The sequence below is a fragment of the Branchiostoma floridae genome, chromosome 6 (genome assembly GCF_000003815.2).
Source record: "Branchiostoma floridae strain S238N-H82 chromosome 6, Bfl_VNyyK, whole genome shotgun sequence".
NCBI lineage: Eukaryota > Metazoa > Chordata > Leptocardii > Amphioxiformes > Branchiostomatidae > Branchiostoma > Branchiostoma floridae.
In genome coordinates, this window is record NC_049984.1 from 5,735,107 (window position 1) to 5,751,957 (window position 16,851).

Consider the following 16,851-nt stretch of genomic DNA (forward strand, 5'->3'; position numbering starts at 1 on the left):
CCAGTATGTATAACAGACGAGATACAACAAAATTGTCTACTTGTAAGTTTCTACATTCATTATATTGTTACAGTAGTGTTTGCTTGGCTACATGTACTCTAAACAAAGTGTACATCATACCTGAATTTAGTTTTATTAGACTTCTTGACAGTATTTTCATCATATGATATGTGAGAACACATTTGCTCTGCTAGGTAATAAATACGAATATCTTGTACCTCTCTTAACATTTCTCCTATGTCTTGTTTGATTCAAGTTCATAGATCATGCAAATAAGGGTTTGATAATAACATTGTTGAAGCGGCAACCTAGTTGACTTCAGAGATGAAATAAATTACCATCTGTGTCCATTGATGTCTTTTTGTCACTCTACAGTGAACATGACTGGCGCATGGAAAACGTTTAAATGCAGAAACACAGTCAAATCAAGAACATCCCTTTTTACCAGTAGCCTCTTCCGTTAACCCCACGACCTGGGATGTCTGTCAGGGTTGACGTACTTTACTTTGGTCAAATTAGTAATTCTACCACATCTGAACTCTATATACTGTCCATTCTGCTACTCCGACATTTTGTCCTTACCTTCCTGTCATTCTGTGACACATATATATATATATATATGTGTGTGTGTATTAAACATTAATTTGTCGAAAGATATTTCTGACCATGAAACATTGAAAAGTTGAAGACACACTTTTATATGGCATTTCTCTGTTATGACATTAGGTCATGTTCCTTCGGCCCCTTAAGTCTATTTAAATTTGTTGCGGACACTTAACAAGTACCAAAAAATGTGATTGTTTTTTGTTGTTGTTAATTTTCCGTCCAGAAATCATAACGCACAATTGCCACACGTGTGTTTGTTTTGATTCTGTGAGAACCCGGAAGTGAACAACCCACGAGCGCAGAGGATCATGGGACGGTTAGAATGCCAATTTCAGACCGTGGATTTCGTCTCGGGAGGAAGTCACGAGATTCAGGTGTTTATTATGACTCATAATCCAAACATAACGCAGAAAAGGTGATTGTAACTGAGACATGAAACCTTAGGGAACAGTTTCACGTCACAATGCTGCGATGTTTTCCCCGTTTGAAGCGTTGTTTCGGTCCCCACTCCCACAGCTGGTTGTAGCGTCACTCTGAAAATTATATCGAAACTTGGAGTTTGTATTACGTTACGTGAAGACTGTGACCTCCTTGTTCATGCGTCTTTGACTTAAGACAATCAGTAGTGCTCTAAGCATAACAGATGGCGTCATCGGAGGGTCACCAAGCCGATGAGCTGACCGTCCCGAAGGACAGACTGGCGCTGTTGGTGCGAGCGCTGCCCAGGGTGCAGAGGACGCACGGGGTGACGGTCAGTCTGCTGCCCACCACGCCGGAGCTGTCACAGCAGTGGGTCAAGCTGGAGGGCCCTGGTACTGGACGTGCCAGGGCTAAGGTAAAACTAAGTCTCTCACTGTTAGTTATGATACCTGACATGGCCCGCTTTTACTGTACTTTCAGTATATTAGCAAGACCACGCCCTACATACTTGATGAAACCACAGTAAAGCCACCAAAAGTCTTGAGACAAGGAAACTAAAAGTGAAACCATCCCTGAATGGTAATACGTAGGTTCGGGATTCTGATTATGCAGTCGCAAGGTCAAGGGTGAATGCCTTTGACCTGTTAACAGCTCTTGCCTTACCCAGTTGTAGAGATTGAATTGTCTTAAAATATGTTAACTTTAATCTGTTCTGCAAAGCACTGCAATGATTTACATTATGCAACAAAACCAATGCAAGAAGATAAGACAAAAAGGCAGCCGTATTGTTAGGGATGGATAAGTGATGTCATAGAACATGTTTATTCATAATGGCACCTTTGCCAGTGTCAACAAACGGTTCCTTATTCTTGTGAAACTGTAAACTTGAACTTGTTACCCTAGGATTATATCAAGGCTCTGTGCAGTCCAGCAGTTGAGATGGACGTCAGCTACTCCCGGCCGCTGCACTGCATCTGGGCCGGGGCAGGGGGCGCTTGGCACCGCGCCGTGGAGAGCCTGTCGGGCGCGGCTGTCATGGTGACGGACGTTGGAACGCTGCATGTCAGCGGGACAGACCTGCAGGTCAGATGGTTAAACGGAACTGTAGCTTTCCCTACATTAGATCCACACATGACTGTTTGTATCCTGGGTACCATCCGATTTCTACCGGGGCCCCTTACACTCGCTACCCTAAAAAAATACGTCTGGGACCGCTTAGGTCTCTTCCGTTTGGTGATGACGTCACGTAATGAGCTAACCCATGTGTGTAGCGAGTGTAAGGATTGCCGGTAGAAATCGGATGGTACCCAGGCTAGACTAGGCAAAGCATGTGTGGGGCTAGGCAAAGCATACACCAGTTCCAGGATGAGTATGTTCCAAGTAACCTCCGGCCAGGCCTAGCAGTAGTGTACTCTCCAAGCAGAGGTTCGGCCCCAGCTGTTTTTTTATGTGTTTTTAACTTTAAGATATAAGGAAAAGGGGACAAAATAGAAAACTGACAACAATAGGCCATATAGTAACAGGATCATCCAAAAAGCCAGTCCTGTTGCAAATAACGACTAATGACAATAACGACTGACGATAGTAAGATGTTGTTCCCAGGTGATGATGGCTGTTTCCATGCTAGAGAACCTCCAGTCTGTGTACAGGGGCAGTGAGAAGGCAGCAGCCACCAGGGAGAGTCTGGATCAGGACTAATGACTAATAACGACTGTAACGGTTTGTTCCCAGGTGATGATGGCTGCCTCCACCCTAGAGAACCTCCAGTCTGGGTACAGGGGCGGTGAGAAGGCAGCAGCCACCAGGGAGAGTCTGGATCAGGACTAATAATGACTAATAACGACTGTAACTGTTTGTTCCCAGGTGATGATGGCTGTGTCCACCCTAGAGAACCTCCAGTCTGTGTACAGGGGCAGTGAGAAGGCAGCAGCCACCAGGGAGAGTCTGGATCAGGACTAATAATGACTAATAACGACTGTAACGGTTTGTTCCCAGGTGATGATGGCTGTCTCCACGCTAGAGAACCTCCAGTCTGTGTACAGGGGCAGTGAGAAGGCAGCAGCCACCAGGGAGAGTCTGGATCAGGACTAATAATGACTAATAACGACTGTAACTAATGACTAAGAACGACTGTAACGGTTTGTTCCCAGGTGATGATGGCTGTCTCTACGCTAGAGAACCTCCAGTCTGTGTACAGGGGCAGTGAGAAGGCAGCAGCCACCAGGGAGAGTCTGGATCAGGACCGCAGGTTCAGACGTCTGCTGCAGACCATCGGCGACGGCTCCGTCTGTGAGCAGCTGCAGGTAGCTGAACCTCTTCCTGCTCTCTTGACCAATATAGCCAGCGATATACCAAAAAGCAGTTACTCAAACAGCTGGATATGATGCGTCGATGAAGGTTAGACATCCAGGTAATCAGATATGCCCAAAAGCAGTTACTCAAGCAATTAGATATGATTTTTGAAACGGTCAGATGTTTCAGACAACTATCACTGACAGAAGTGACACTGGAGAAATGTTGTTGGTGAGAGTTTTTATATCCTAGCTGTGAATTGATATGCAAAAGAGATTGTGACGGCTCTTTCTGCGATGGGCAGCTGCAGGTAGCTGAAACTCTTCTTGTTGTCTTGACAAATCAGGATTGGACAAGTCCACTAGCTAGCCCTATTGTCCAGGGCAAGTAAAAGTGCTGATTGGACAAGTGCATGACCTACCCGACTTACCCGATTGGGCAAGTAAGATTTTTCCATTGAGTGAGATTTTGATATTGAGCTTAGAGCTTGTGACCGTACACCTCTCACTCGAGATAACCTTTCCCTTTCCCAGTTCTACCAGTATATAGGAGTTCACGATTCTTTATCACTGTGTAAATCAGTCCAACAGAAGCTCAGGATTATCTGTCTCTATGGAAACCAGTCATCACAACCACTAACACCATGGTAACAGACAGTTCTCTGACAATTATTGGTCCATACATGCCTAGATCAGCAGAATCAAAAATGGCTATAGGACTGTAACAGTGGTGTTCAAGGACTGCTAAACCGAAGACGCCTAATGGCTTAAGCCATTTGGCCGAACGGTTTGCACGTTCGATTTGTGATCCGGCTGCCCGGGTTCGGCGCGGGTTCGAATCCCGGGAGTCGGGATGTTGTTTCTTTCTGTTCTACTCGCCCCTCTGGTTGTTTCACTGGTTCCCACGCCGGCCCTGTGATTAACAGGCTAGTATGTGCCACACAGGGATGTCGATCTCGGAGATTCGAGGACGAATCTTGAAAAGAAAAGGGGGAGTAGTGTAACAGTGGTGTTCAAGGACTGCTAAACCGAAGACGCCTAATGGCTTAAGCCTTTTGGCCAAACGGTTTGCACGTTCGATTTGTGATCCGGCTGCCCGGGTTCGGCGCGGGTTCGAATCCCGGGAGTCGGGGTGTTGTTTCTTTCTGTTCTTACTCGCCCCTCTGGTTGTTTCAGGACCTTAACTGTTATCTGTTGTACCTTCTTACAGGACCTGCCTTCAGCTGTGAAACAATTGCTGATGGAGTGGATTGAGGAGGGTGCAGAAGACGTGTCCATGTCTCGAGATTCTGGCAAGGAGTCTTCAGACAGCTCGCTTGAACTTGCGGAAAACGAACCTCCAATGAAAATCAGTGGTTTGAAGGATCAACCAGAGAGCGATGATAGTGTCGATGAAGAAGACATGACAGCAATGGGCATTCCTTCTTTTAATAGTGGCACTATGTCAGACAAAGGAGAAGGCTGGGCAAACAACATTCCTTCAGAAACTGGTCCTTTCCCACAGGCTAGCACTTCTAGATTGTTTGGTTTTGGAGCGGAGGCTGCGGACGGTTCCCCTGAGGACAGAGTCAGTCATCTCAAGACTGCGTCTCCCCACATGCAGGACCACGAAAATATCCGGTTCCTGAAAAACTTTGCTGCGCGACTACAGATCTCTGAAAAGCTTGTGGACCGCGCCATTGCAGATCTGGGTACGGATGTGGACGTTAACACCTTGCTGGATTACATAGACAAACTTGAGTCCAGCGATCAAAATGGTGAGGATGATGATTCGATGGAAGTAGCAGATGACAAGCAGCAAAAGAGACAAGCAAGCAGTGATGATGACATTGTGGAGATGCCGGTTTCCTCGGAGGGTGAAGCTGCTAATATAAAAAACACACCTAAAGTAAATAGAACTGAGAACGCAGCAGATGTGTCCACCAAGAAACCACACGACCAGGAAAACATCAGATTGCTGAAAAACTTTGCGAGAGATTTCGAGATACCCGAGCGTCTTGTGGACCGCGCCATCGCAGACTTAGGGACTGAGGTTGACGTCAACACCATGCTGGACCACATAGCGATGATAAACTCTGGTGAAGATGTCGTTGTCATGGAAACAGGGGATGACAAAGAGCAAAACAAAGTCAGTGATGATGATGTCACTGGGGTACAGAACAGCAAAAAGACAGCAGAAGAAAGTGGTCAAAAGAGTGAAGGCATCAGCTCCTCCTGTAAGATCTGTCGAGACCTTGGGTACGACGATGAGGAAATAGCAATGGCGGTGAGTAGAGTTGGTGAGGAGGCGAGTCTCCCTGCACTGCTTCAGGAGGTAAGAAATATCAACAGGGAGAGACAAAGAGGGAAAAAAGAGGGACGGGAAAGAACAAACTCTGGTGAGGCATCGAACAATAAAGCAGGAGGAGCTGTTGTTTTGCCTCAGACAAGAAGTTTCTTCCCCAGCAATGTTCCTAGCAAGCCTGTGGATGTGAGGTTGAGACCTCAGGCTCCCCAGAACATGCCTACTGCACACTTCTTTCCTCCGTTAAGGTATAACCCTTACATGAACCAGGCGATGGTGCGACCAGTGGCCCTCCTGCCGACCCCCCAGCGCGCCATGGTGCGACCCTACCACAGCCTGGCTGCGGAGGTCCAGGCTGCACAAAACCGACAGCCTCAGGCCAGTAACTGGAACAGGACTCCTCTTAGTGCCACCCAGAGTGCTCCAGTCGGAACTGGAAACCCTCCCTTTCAAGGTACTTAAACTTAAGTAGAATTTTTGTGGCAAGACTAAAATATTCTTGATGACAAACATCTTCATGTTGTTGACTTTGAGGTGCGCATTTTAGCACATTATTTCCTATTCATGACAATTATAAACACTGCAGATACAATTCACATTGTGGATCCTTATTTTTGGGTGGCACAAAGAAATACACCCTAGCAGAATCTAAACATGATGCAGCATTTCTATGAGCTCGTGAGCAATCGTGATGTTGCATTTTTATGTCTTCGCTACTGTAATCCAATCCAACAGGGTAGATAAAACCTACAATACAAAGAAATGGTCATAGGATTGAAGAGGGTGATGCTTGCCTTTTGTTCTAACACTTTCAAAATCGTGAGTGAAGTGAACAGTAATAAGTGACTGTTTAGAACTATTTGTAACATCTGTTTGACATTCTAAATATTTTCTACTGTATTCATACATGTTAGAAACATTTCTAACATCCTAACGTTACATTGTGTACCTCTAAAGTCGTCAGCCCGAAGAGGCAAGGCAGACAGTTCCAGGAGACGCCTGCTAACATTGAGGAGAAAACAGCTGTACCGAAGCCGGTGGAGAAACCCCAGAAGATGGGAGACTACCAGCTGGACCTGCCCGATGGTCCGGGGGATGACAACCTCCGACCAGTGGTCATCGATGGCAGTAATGTTGCTATGAGGTAACTGTCATCATTCCACTAGCTTCGTTATACATGTACAGTGCACAGTGTACAGTGGCTCTTTAGCCAGACCCCATTTCCTAAGGCCAATACTAGCATTTAAACTTTAATAGGAGAACACATAGCCACATAGCCAGTGGTTGATATGTTGATAGATAAGGAATAGTAACATCAATAATCGTAGTTCCACCAGGTGCCATGATATTGCTCCATAAAAAGCATAATGTTAGAGGCCTTTTCAAGATTGTTTTGAACACCTAAATTTCTGAAGTGTATATACTTTAGAATTACTGATGCTGCATTGATACATTTGTCCAAATTAAGAATGAATTAACACTGAAAAATATTTTTTATAGCCATGGTAAAAAGAAGAACTTCTCCAGCCGTGGCATCGCTATCTGCGTGGAATACTTCTGGAAACGGGGCCACCGTGACATCACGGTTTTCGTGCCCAACTACCGAAAGGGGTGCTCAACAGAGACCAACCTGATGATCCTGCTAGAAGAGAAAGGTCTGCTCTCCTTCACACCATCCAGACGCATCAAGGGGAAAACTGTTGCCTCATATGATGACAGGTACATGTCTATTCTATTCTGTTGTTCTATTCTATTCTATTCTATTCTGTTCTATTCTACTCTATTCTGTTCTGTTCTATTCTATTCTGTTCTATTCTATTCTACTCTATTCTGTTCTGTTCTATTCTATTCTGTTCTATTCTACTCTATTCTATTTCATCTAAAGACCCCTTCAACTTTGGTCAGTTTCTGAGGGGGTCCACTAACCTGAACAAGATGTTACTTTCAGTCAAAGTAGAGACACCACTGGACAACATGCAGTAGAGAACATAAAATCTAGGGTGTCCAAACAAGACAAATTTGAGGTAGTGCAATAGGAAACAAGATACTAGGTTGATGCAAATTGATTGAGTACAGTAGCTTGTTACTGCATAAAGCCCAGACTTATACATATACATATACATATCAAGTTGCTTGAGTGACTGCTTTTATGATCTCATGTGTAAACTTTATTGATGCACATTTTGGTCTGTTTTTCTCCCCAGGTACATCGTACGTCTGGCGGCAGAGAAGGGAGGGGTGATTGTGTCTAACGATAATTACAGGGACTTGCTGGACGAGTCTCAGGCTTGGAGGGATGTTATTGAGAACAGGTACAGCTCGTACAGCCACAAATCCAGCATTTCCAAGTTATTACCAACAAGCTTCTGATCCTTGTTGAGTTGAACACAATCTCTTACTTCTTTTCAACTTGACTTGACAAGGTATTGAACAGTGTCTGTACTGCCAAGAAGGAAGCTTCTCAAAAGTCTTAATCCAGAAAAAGACTTCCTCACATTTTTTAGGCCTGTCTATCAGAAGCCATGTCAACAATGGACTTTTAGCAATCAAGAAAATATTTGAGTTACGCATATCTTAAATGATGGAAAATGGGTTTGTAACGAATAGAGCTATTCACTCTACATGTAGAGTGTATATACAAGGTATTTGTCCTAACTACTTTCTGATTCCATACAGTGGTTTATGATTCCATACCTAGGTCACAGTTTTTTCTTGCACAATTCAATGTAATGATATTTTACAGAATGCTATGTACAGAATAAGAAGATAGCAGTATACATGTATGCTGTGAATACACTAAGAGACAAAAATGTTTGAAATTCTAGAACTTTTGCCAGTTCCTTTTTCTTTTAACTTACACCTCTGACTCTCATCAGGTTACATCCAAATGCTAAAAGTTATCACCCCTATTTTTTAACAGACTATTGCTGTACACGTTTGTTGGTGACCGCTTCATGCCCCCAGATGACCCCTTAGGCAGAGATGGGCCAAGTCTGGATGAGTTATTAAGGAAACCATCTCAGAAAAGACACAGGTAATGGGCTAATTGGTTCTTAGCATAAAGTATTAAACATACGGTACTTGCATATCCTGTAAGTTATACTTATGAACTTCACCAGTAAGGTCATCAAGTATACTTTAATGTTGCTATGTACCGGTATGCTCGTAATCTTGTATAAAATCAACTAAAATTGCATAGTATTTAGTAAAATTATTGAGTATTCTTAATGATGATTCTTAGGCACCCCAGGATACCACGTTTGCATACTGGACGTCTCATCAGGGGTGGGTGTTGCTGTGTAGAGTAAACTGGTAATGAGATCACTGATAACACAACACGTTTTTGATGAAATTTAGAGGTCACAACATCCCACTACAAGGGCCCAAGGCCGCTCATCCAGGGGTTTGGAACAACAACCTGCCAGCTGCTGTACTTGCTGCACCTGCCGCACCTGCCGCCACTAGTCCGGCCCAGCAGCAGCAGCTGTTTAAGGAGCTCATGCAGGTATCTATTAGCCTGGGTACTACGGGTACCGGTAGGGCATACTGGTACAAAACCATTTTTCTTGTTGGACCAAGCCAGAAAAAAACGGACCTGAAAAAAATCAATGGACTGGACTTTTGAACTAATTAGAAAATCAACAGATTGTACCGGCAGACGTTCATGTGTTTTGGGGCTTACCGGCCCAAGAAAATAATGAGCAAAGTAGAGGAGTTGATAGTCGTTTACCAAGTTTCTACAGTCAAACTTGGTCTAAGTTATCAGAGATATAAGTCTTGTTTACATTGAGATGGGATCTTAAAATGCCTATAGAGGTCGAATACTCCGTCAAACAGATTCCTCTGTAGCAAAATGGACCATTGTTTGGAGTATTGAACATTCACAAGTTTTCACAGACATTAAGGTTCAGGTCTGGACCTGGACTTGATCCTCTGGACGGTCGGACTGGACCTTGACCGTACCTGTACCTGAATTTTCTGTACCAGTACCCTCCTCTACTGGGTACCATCCAGATAGTAGCTCGCTCCGATGTTTGTTTACACTATATACAGTCGCCTCTTGCTCAGACTTTTATTATACACTATATACAGTTTCTTCTCTGCTATTCTATCTTGGAACCTTGACGTCCAAATTTTGGACGAGGGCGCCGATTGGTTCCTAGTAACTTCCTACACATGAGCAAATTAAGGAGTGGGTTTACGCTCTCATTGTCAATCCTGCTCTTACACTTGTCTTGTATGAAGTACAACATTTTCAAATCATATTCAACAACAATGATAGTGCTATTTAATCAAGGTACAAGTAAAAACTATGCCTTTGCGCTCAATATTATCGACCCTTCTGCCTTATAAAAGTGCAAAAGGGTGAAAAAAAGTTTTCAAAAAATACCATTGGTAATGTATTAGACCTGATAATTTTGCTCATGAAGTACTACATTTTCGAATCATATTCAACAACAATAATAGTGTTATTCAATTCATTTAACATACAAGTATGCAACATACTATCAGAGACCTACATGTATGACTGTGTCTTGACGATGTCCATCAATCGTCATGTGACAGAGAAACTCCAAGAGGGTTCTCCGGGTTGACAAAGAGACAGAGCTTCCCAAGCTAATTGAACTTAAGTTGTGTGTATGCTGTTTAAATTTTTGTCAAAAGTATACAAGTATGCCTTTGCGCTCAATATTATCGACCCTTCTGTTATTGAATGATTTCCACTTGTAACCTTCATCCTCAGGTGTTCCCAGGCCAGGAGGAGAAGATCCAGCGTGTTCTGCAGATGCACCCGGAGATGGTGGACCTGAATGCTGTCAGCGCCATGGTGCTCGACGTGGATGTCTGATCCAGGGTTGTAGCCAGCCGGAAATCATTTTCCGTCCTCTTGATTTTGAATGGCTTTGGCGCAGCATCCTAGGGGGTTCTGGGGGCATGGTCTCAAGGAAAATTGTGAAATCTAGACCCTCTGAAATGCTATTTCCTGCATTTTGAGGGTTAAATTTTGCTCACAGAGGATGGAATGGGCAAAAAAATTTTTTGTCCCCAGCTGCAAAATTCCGTCAAAGGACGGAAGGACCGGTGCTGGCTACAACCCTGGTCTGATCTCTCACTGTCTGTCATTTCTTAATCTCTATTAAAGGCAACCTAAGCAAAATTAGTGCGTGGAAATATTCTGGATGAGGCAATCTGTATGAAATGGATATCTATTGTACTTTATTCCCACATTTACATCATCATTTAATACTTTGAGTGGTTAAAAATGGTGCAGAAACAAGCTGCGTTAGGATTCCCTAAATATTGTAACCCACAAAAATTAGACTGTGGCATCAATTATTTGCTCCTTGAATGTTGGTATGGAATGGAACAGAGTTTCTTATTACATAGAGAAGTGCCTTGCTCTAGGCTAATATTGCTTAGGTTGCCTTTGACATAATTTTGCCACTAAGAAAAATATATCTTGAGAGATCTCATATGCAGCATCAAGCCAGTATAACAATCATGTTTTTTTCCAAAGTGGAATCAAAAATGGATACGAACGAACGAGGTGGATATTGCTGTTTGTTACATAATTTGTTATGTGAATGTGTTTTTTTACATGTACACTGTACTTGTCATGTGTACTTTGCTCTATTGTACAGAAAGCATATCTATAGATCACTCAACCAATGCTGTCATTTTTATAATGCCGCAAGATTTGCTATTTTTTCATTGAGAAAAGATGACAGGCAAAGAAAGCTTGTTCAGAATATATCAAGAGCAACTGTAAGTGATACACAATCATGTTGGATCCATGTGGTATGGTTGTAGAATGTTATGAAGACAAAAATGGATAGTGGACATGAACTTTACTATTGGTATGGTTCTTGACATGGATGTCTCACCTGTAATAGTTTGTTGAGTTTGTTAGTTACACAATTTGTTGTGTACCTGTTAGTGTTACATACTTTAAGTTTTTTTTTACTTTCATCCAATGCCTTTTTTTTACCTTCAGCAGTCAAAGAAGAATGACTAAGTTACCAAACTTTCAGCCTTCCCCATCAATTTGCACTCCTTGCCAGTTCTCAGTAAAGCTCTGTCTTCCTGACATCAGTGATGCACAGCAGGAAATGGCCAACAAGTCTGTCTGCTCTGAATGACATGTTGACAAGTTGAGAAGCAATGGTTGCATGTAGCTGAGCCGAAATGTATGACAAACTTTCTGGGAAGTTGTAAATGTGATGCCAGATTTTAGTACACCATAATGCATTATCGATGTTGCTTACTCAGTTCATTCTGTGAATGTGTTTTTTACCAATGCCTTTTTTTTACCTTCAGCAGTCAAAGAAGAATGACTAAGTTACCAAACTTTCAGCCTTCCTCATCAATTTGCACTCCTTGCCAGTTCTCAGTAAAGCTCTGTCTTCCTGACATCAGTGATGCACAGCAGGAAATGGCCAACAAGTCTGTCTGCTCTGAATGACATGTTGACAAGTTGAGAAGCAATGGTTGCATGTAGCTGAGCCGAAATGTATGACAAACTTTCTGGGAAGTTGTAAATGTGATGCCAGATTTTAGTACACCATAATGCATTATCGATGTTGCTTACTCAGTTCATTCTGTGAATGTGTTTTTTACTAGTTGATTGATGTATACTTTCCTTGACTGTACAGAAAGTAAAACTATAGACCACTCACCCAATACTGTCATTTTTTAAATACCCAGCATTTGCTATTTTTTCAAGAGAATAGATCACAGACATAGCAAAAAAGTGTGCTTAGAATAGCAGCTGCATCTATACATTGTTTATTAGATTTAGCACAAGCTTTCTGTGGTGGAAAAGTATTATATGGTCGACCAAAATTCTGGAAAATATTACTATATGACATATATGATATAGTATTCAAATGTGTACATAAAAATGTTATCTGTGGTTATTTTAAAGAATTATAGGTAGAAGACAAACTCAAGGAAAGGTGTAGTTATACTCAGACATTGAGCATTACATACCAAAATTTTCAACATAGATTAAATGGGTTTCTGTGTACTGCTTTAAATGCGGGGGGTCTCAAGACGCTTTGAAAGTGGGTGAAAAAATCTTGAGATCATTTCAAAGAATCTTGAGACTTCAAGAAAGATCTCAAGATGGTCTTGAAAGATGTCAAAATTGTCTCGAAAGGTCTCAAGATTTAGCACAAAATCCTGAGATTTTCCGAATAAATTTTGAGATTTTTTTTCATTTACAACTGAGCGTAACAACCATTATGATCCGTTGTGCAACAGAGAATTTTTTTTAAACAAAATATTGGATATGTATTAAAGCTGCAAACGGTCAGAAGCATTTTCCCAAAGTGCTCACTGTTTTTAAAACCTGCTCGAAGACAGCATTAGAATCGGTTCGTCTTTTATCAATATTAGGCGAAGAACGGGTTTTCTGAGAAGTCGGAAAATCATTAAAACAGCACCCAGTAGTCAGGATCCCACATTTCCCCCGAAGGTTGCGTCACCAGGTGAGGTCATGAACTGCCCTGGAATGCGGAAGTACCATGCGCAGGTCAGCAGAGCTGGTGCGAGTCCCACCTCGACAGTGCGTAGATACTTCAGAGTTTGTATCATTATAAAGAAACTTGACAATGGCCTCGCATAAAGACGACATTTACCAGAAGGTCTGGAGTGTGCAGCACCCGGGTATCAGTACCGAGGAGTCCCAGGCTTTCTACTCAACATGGGCACCTGAGTACGACAAGGTGGGCGGACTCTTTTGAGAATGTCGGACGCTTCGGCCTTCATGGTCAAGTTCGCCAACTCCGCCATGTCCGCCCAAACGGATTGACCGATGTTTTGAACAGAGATGACCGGTGTGATATGACATGACATCACATGATATGTGTGTGTGTGTGTGTATCGTGTGCGTATGTGTGTGTGTCTCGCTGTGTGTGTGTGTTTGCCAAATGTGTGTGTGTGTGTGTGTGTTTTCAAGGGCGTGTGCGTGCGCTTATGTCAGTGTGTGTGTGTGTGCGCGTGCGTGTGTGTGTGTGTGTACGTGCGTGTGTGACCTTTGATACTTTTCTCCCACACTGCTTCATGTATTAAAACGCCACATGTGTTACACATATCAATTTAATAGGATCTGAGCACGCCGGGACTATACAAAGGCCCGTCTCAGGTAGCGGAGGCTCTGGCGGGGGTTTTGAGGGACAGAAAGGATGCTCGAATTCTGGATGCGGCGGCGGGCACTGGACTAGTTGGCGAAGAGGTGAGGGTAATGTTGTTGCGACCTTTCGGCGTCTTCATGAATGATCGAAGTTGTGTGCAATTTCTTGGGGCCTCCCTTCCATGCTCTCAGTCAAATGCAAAGCAGAGGTTTGGCCAGAAGTGGGTCCGTTTGGGGGTACTTGGGTTTAGAAAAGAATTATTGTCGAAAAGACAAATGAGATAAATAACTTTCCGAAACGTCGGGTGCATTTGTATCCCAAAAAACACCATCCATCAGAAAATAACACTCGCTTCTGGAGTGGAATGCCTCTTTCAGACATCACTGTAAAAAGCTTTCAAAGATGTAGAATTATATGAAACAAGTTGTGTGTACAGTGAGTATGGCACACAACGCTGCAACTACAAGTATATCTAAGGATATTTTTTACTGACGATATGTTGAATCATCAGATATGTTATATCATTATAGCTCCGGAAGCTGGAATTCTCCAATATTGACGCCTTGGACGCTAACAAAGAAATGCTGGACATCGCCAAAACTAAGAACGTCTACAGAAATTTAATCCAGGACTTTTTGGGGCCCAATCGCCTACAGGTAGCGGATGGTAAGGGTCATCTGTGCTTTTTCATTTTTCACTCAGCTAAAACATTATACATAGAATACAGTGGTGTATTCTGTATTGCCCAAGGTACCAGCCCGAACGCGGGTAGGATCGCCCGAAGTCTGAAGAGTGATGTGGAATACACCGTGTTGTATTTTAGCTATAGCCCTCCCTTAAAAAACACGTTTCGAAGGGAAATGTGCCAAGAAATTGAAAAAAAATGGTATCTTTGAACAACAGTTGTAACAACAGCAATTCCAAGGAAAGACTGCCGTTGCCGTTTTCAACGTGGTGGAGGCAGCACTTTATATTAAATCACTATCTTCACTCCTGATATCTTCTTGACGACCCGTGCCATTTCCAGCTCCAAGCAGAGGCAGCGTGCCATTGGGTTCTGTAGGCTTTTTATATGTCTTTCTTCTACTCCTTCTGGCGGTCCTCTGTTTGACATCAGTGCTTATTCTTCAAGTGCTGAATGGCATTTAGACGAACACATTAACTACCTGTCCTTAGTGCTGAATTACATTCACGCTAACACGCAGGACAAGGGTCTCTGGGAGAGAGTGTCCCGGAGCGTTGCCGAGGAGTACGTGGAAAACGGCAACGGGATCATATTTATCTACAAAGTGTTGTGATCTTGGTGTTATGTTTGGTTTTGCAGTTGGTATCTTCGGGGTTGGACAAGTTTTCAAAAATCTAATGGCCTTATAGGGCAAGTACTGTCATTTCCACTTGCCTGAACTAAATTTTCACTGGCTACCTGTCCTTAGTGCTGAATTACATTCACGCCAACAAACTACCTGTCCTTAGTGCTGAATGGCATTCACGCCAACACACTAACTACCTGTCCTTAGTGCTGAATGGCATTTACGCCAACACACTAACTACCTGTCCTTAGTGCTGAATTACATTCACGCCAACACACTAACTCTCTGTCCTTGGTGCTGAATGAAATCCCGGGTCCATCTCCGGCTGTCATTTGACGTGTTTTTTTTTGACGGGCTTCCTATTTTGTACCATTATCTTCGTCTCCGCCAAACGAAAACGGGACGAAATACAGAAAAAGCCTTACCAAAGCACCTTATAAACACGTCAAATACAGCCGGACCCGAATCCCTGCCATTTACTGATGATGAAACCCTTACAGACACCTATGACGCCCTGTGTTGTGCCGGCTCCTTCTCGGACGGGCACCTGAAGTGCGACTGTCTGGAAGAGATGATAAGAATCGTCAAGCCAGGTCAGTGGGAGGTCAAATTCCTCTCTTTAACTTTTAAGTCTGTGTTCAAATAAGCCACTTCGCACATTCGCAGGCGACAGGAATTCAGTGGGTACTATGTCAAAGGTCCCGAGACATAAATAGTCTCGTCTCGACCATTGATTTACGTAGCAATATTTTGTGCAAAATGGAATATTTCCAGTCAGGGGCCTCCACCTTTGAAATATTACCGGGTGAGAATTCTTGTCGCCAGCGCATGTGTACTCGAATGTGTGAAAGGGCTTATTTACGAATTATTCAATGCATGGAAAATCGTGACACACTGGCGCCTGTCAATTTCAAAACATCTTATCATTTGCTTGCTTTCCATTACTCATTCATTGACATTGCAATTGGACATTTATATGTGAGATGTATATGTACATCTTACATTGCAGACCCATGGTCTATAAAGACACCGTGTCCAAGGTGCCTTAACCTCCTTGCCGTGTCTTATTGATTTTAGCATTCCACATCTGGCTACTAGTACTTCTGCCTTGTCTAGCTATTTTCGAAAGGCTGACATTTCGACAAGAAAGCTCAAAGAGGACATGCTATTGTCATTATTGCTGTAACACGACTGTACATTTGTTATCGTGTTGTTTCTTCCAGGCGGCATGATTTGTCTGATTGTGAAGGAAGCATTTCTCTTAGAGTACGGGAAGCTGGAGCCGCGCATGTGCGAGCTGCAGGACAAGGGTCTCTGGGAGAGAGTGTCCCGTAGCGTTGCTGAGGGGTACGTGGAAAACGGCAACGGGATCATCTTTATCTACAAAGTGCTGTGATCCTGGTGTAATGATTGATTTCGCAGTTGGTGTCTCCAGGGTTGGACAAGTTTTCAAAAATTTAATGGCCCTATAGGGCAAGTACATAGTCATTTCCACTTGCCTGAACTAAATTTTCACTGGCTCCAAAATTAAATAGTACGTGAAAATTTTACCTGCAGCAAAAATTTTTAAAATTATTTTTCAATAAAAACACGTAACATACACATTCAAAGTACGTTTTATGACACGTAACCCTTCAAATGTTGATTTGATTTTTGGTATCTATGCTAAGATTAGCAATCTACAACATGTTTTGATTTCCTCGCCTTTTACGTATTGTTTCTGTCTCAATTTTTTGTTTGATTTGAAATATTGCCATGCTAATAGAGACTAGTGCCTCTCCTCCTGCCTTTGGTGGTTTGTAGTG

The 16,851-nt window shown here is 42.9% G+C and overlaps 2 protein-coding genes across 3 annotated transcripts; both read left to right on the forward strand.

Moving 5' to 3' along the window:
- Window positions 1–896: 896 nt before the first annotated feature.
- On the forward strand, window positions 897–10,631 carry LOC118417762 (NEDD4-binding protein 1-like). 2 transcript variants are annotated; one of them, XM_035823467.1, is made up of 11 exons: window positions 897–1,441; window positions 1,930–2,109; window positions 3,022–3,111; window positions 3,267–3,329; window positions 4,528–6,055; window positions 6,559–6,745; window positions 7,102–7,320; window positions 7,806–7,913; window positions 8,522–8,635; window positions 8,959–9,106; window positions 10,346–10,631. In XM_035823467.1, the coding sequence occupies exons 1-11, from the start codon at window positions 1,250–1,252 to the stop codon at window positions 10,448–10,450; spliced, it is 2,934 nt and encodes a 977-aa protein (XP_035679360.1). In that variant the 5' UTR covers window positions 897–1,249; the 3' UTR covers window positions 10,451–10,631. The 2 variants fall into 2 exon arrangements, with proteins under 2 accessions (XP_035679360.1, XP_035679358.1); XM_035823465.1 differs by lacking the exon at window positions 3,022–3,111 and having other exon boundaries at window positions 898–1,441; window positions 3,177–3,329; window positions 10,346–10,630.
- A 2,483-nt stretch (window positions 10,632–13,114) lies between these two features.
- On the forward strand, window positions 13,115–16,442 carry LOC118417538 (methyltransferase-like protein 27). The gene is made up of 5 exons (XM_035823125.1): window positions 13,115–13,328; window positions 13,709–13,837; window positions 14,267–14,402; window positions 15,547–15,639; window positions 16,270–16,442. Exons 1-5 carry the CDS (start codon window positions 13,215–13,217, stop codon window positions 16,440–16,442), a joined length of 645 nt encoding a protein of 214 aa, XP_035679018.1. The 5' UTR covers window positions 13,115–13,214.
- Window positions 16,443–16,851: the final 409 nt, after the last annotated feature.

Excerpts from the sequence above, each read along its gene's own strand:
- LOC118417762 (XM_035823467.1), top strand. The coding sequence starts at position 1,250 with ATGGCGTCATCGGAGGGTCACCAAGCCGATGAGCTGACCGTCCCGAAG. Across the intron at positions 2,110-3,021 it reads TCAGCGGGACAGACCTGCAG|GTGATGATGGCTGTCTCCAC; the intron begins GTCAGATGGTTA and ends GTTTGTTCCCAG. Across the intron at positions 3,112-3,266 it reads CCAGGGAGAGTCTGGATCAG|GACCGCAGGTTCAGACGTCT; the intron begins GACTAATAATGA and ends AGTCTGGATCAG.
- LOC118417538 (XM_035823125.1), top strand. The coding sequence starts at position 13,215 with ATGGCCTCGCATAAAGACGACATTTACCAGAAGGTCTGGAGTGTGCAG. Across the intron at positions 13,838-14,266 it reads CTGGACTAGTTGGCGAAGAG|CTCCGGAAGCTGGAATTCTC; the intron begins GTGAGGGTAATG and ends ATATCATTATAG. Across the intron at positions 15,640-16,269 it reads GATAAGAATCGTCAAGCCAG|GCGGCATGATTTGTCTGATT; the intron begins GTCAGTGGGAGG and ends TGTTTCTTCCAG.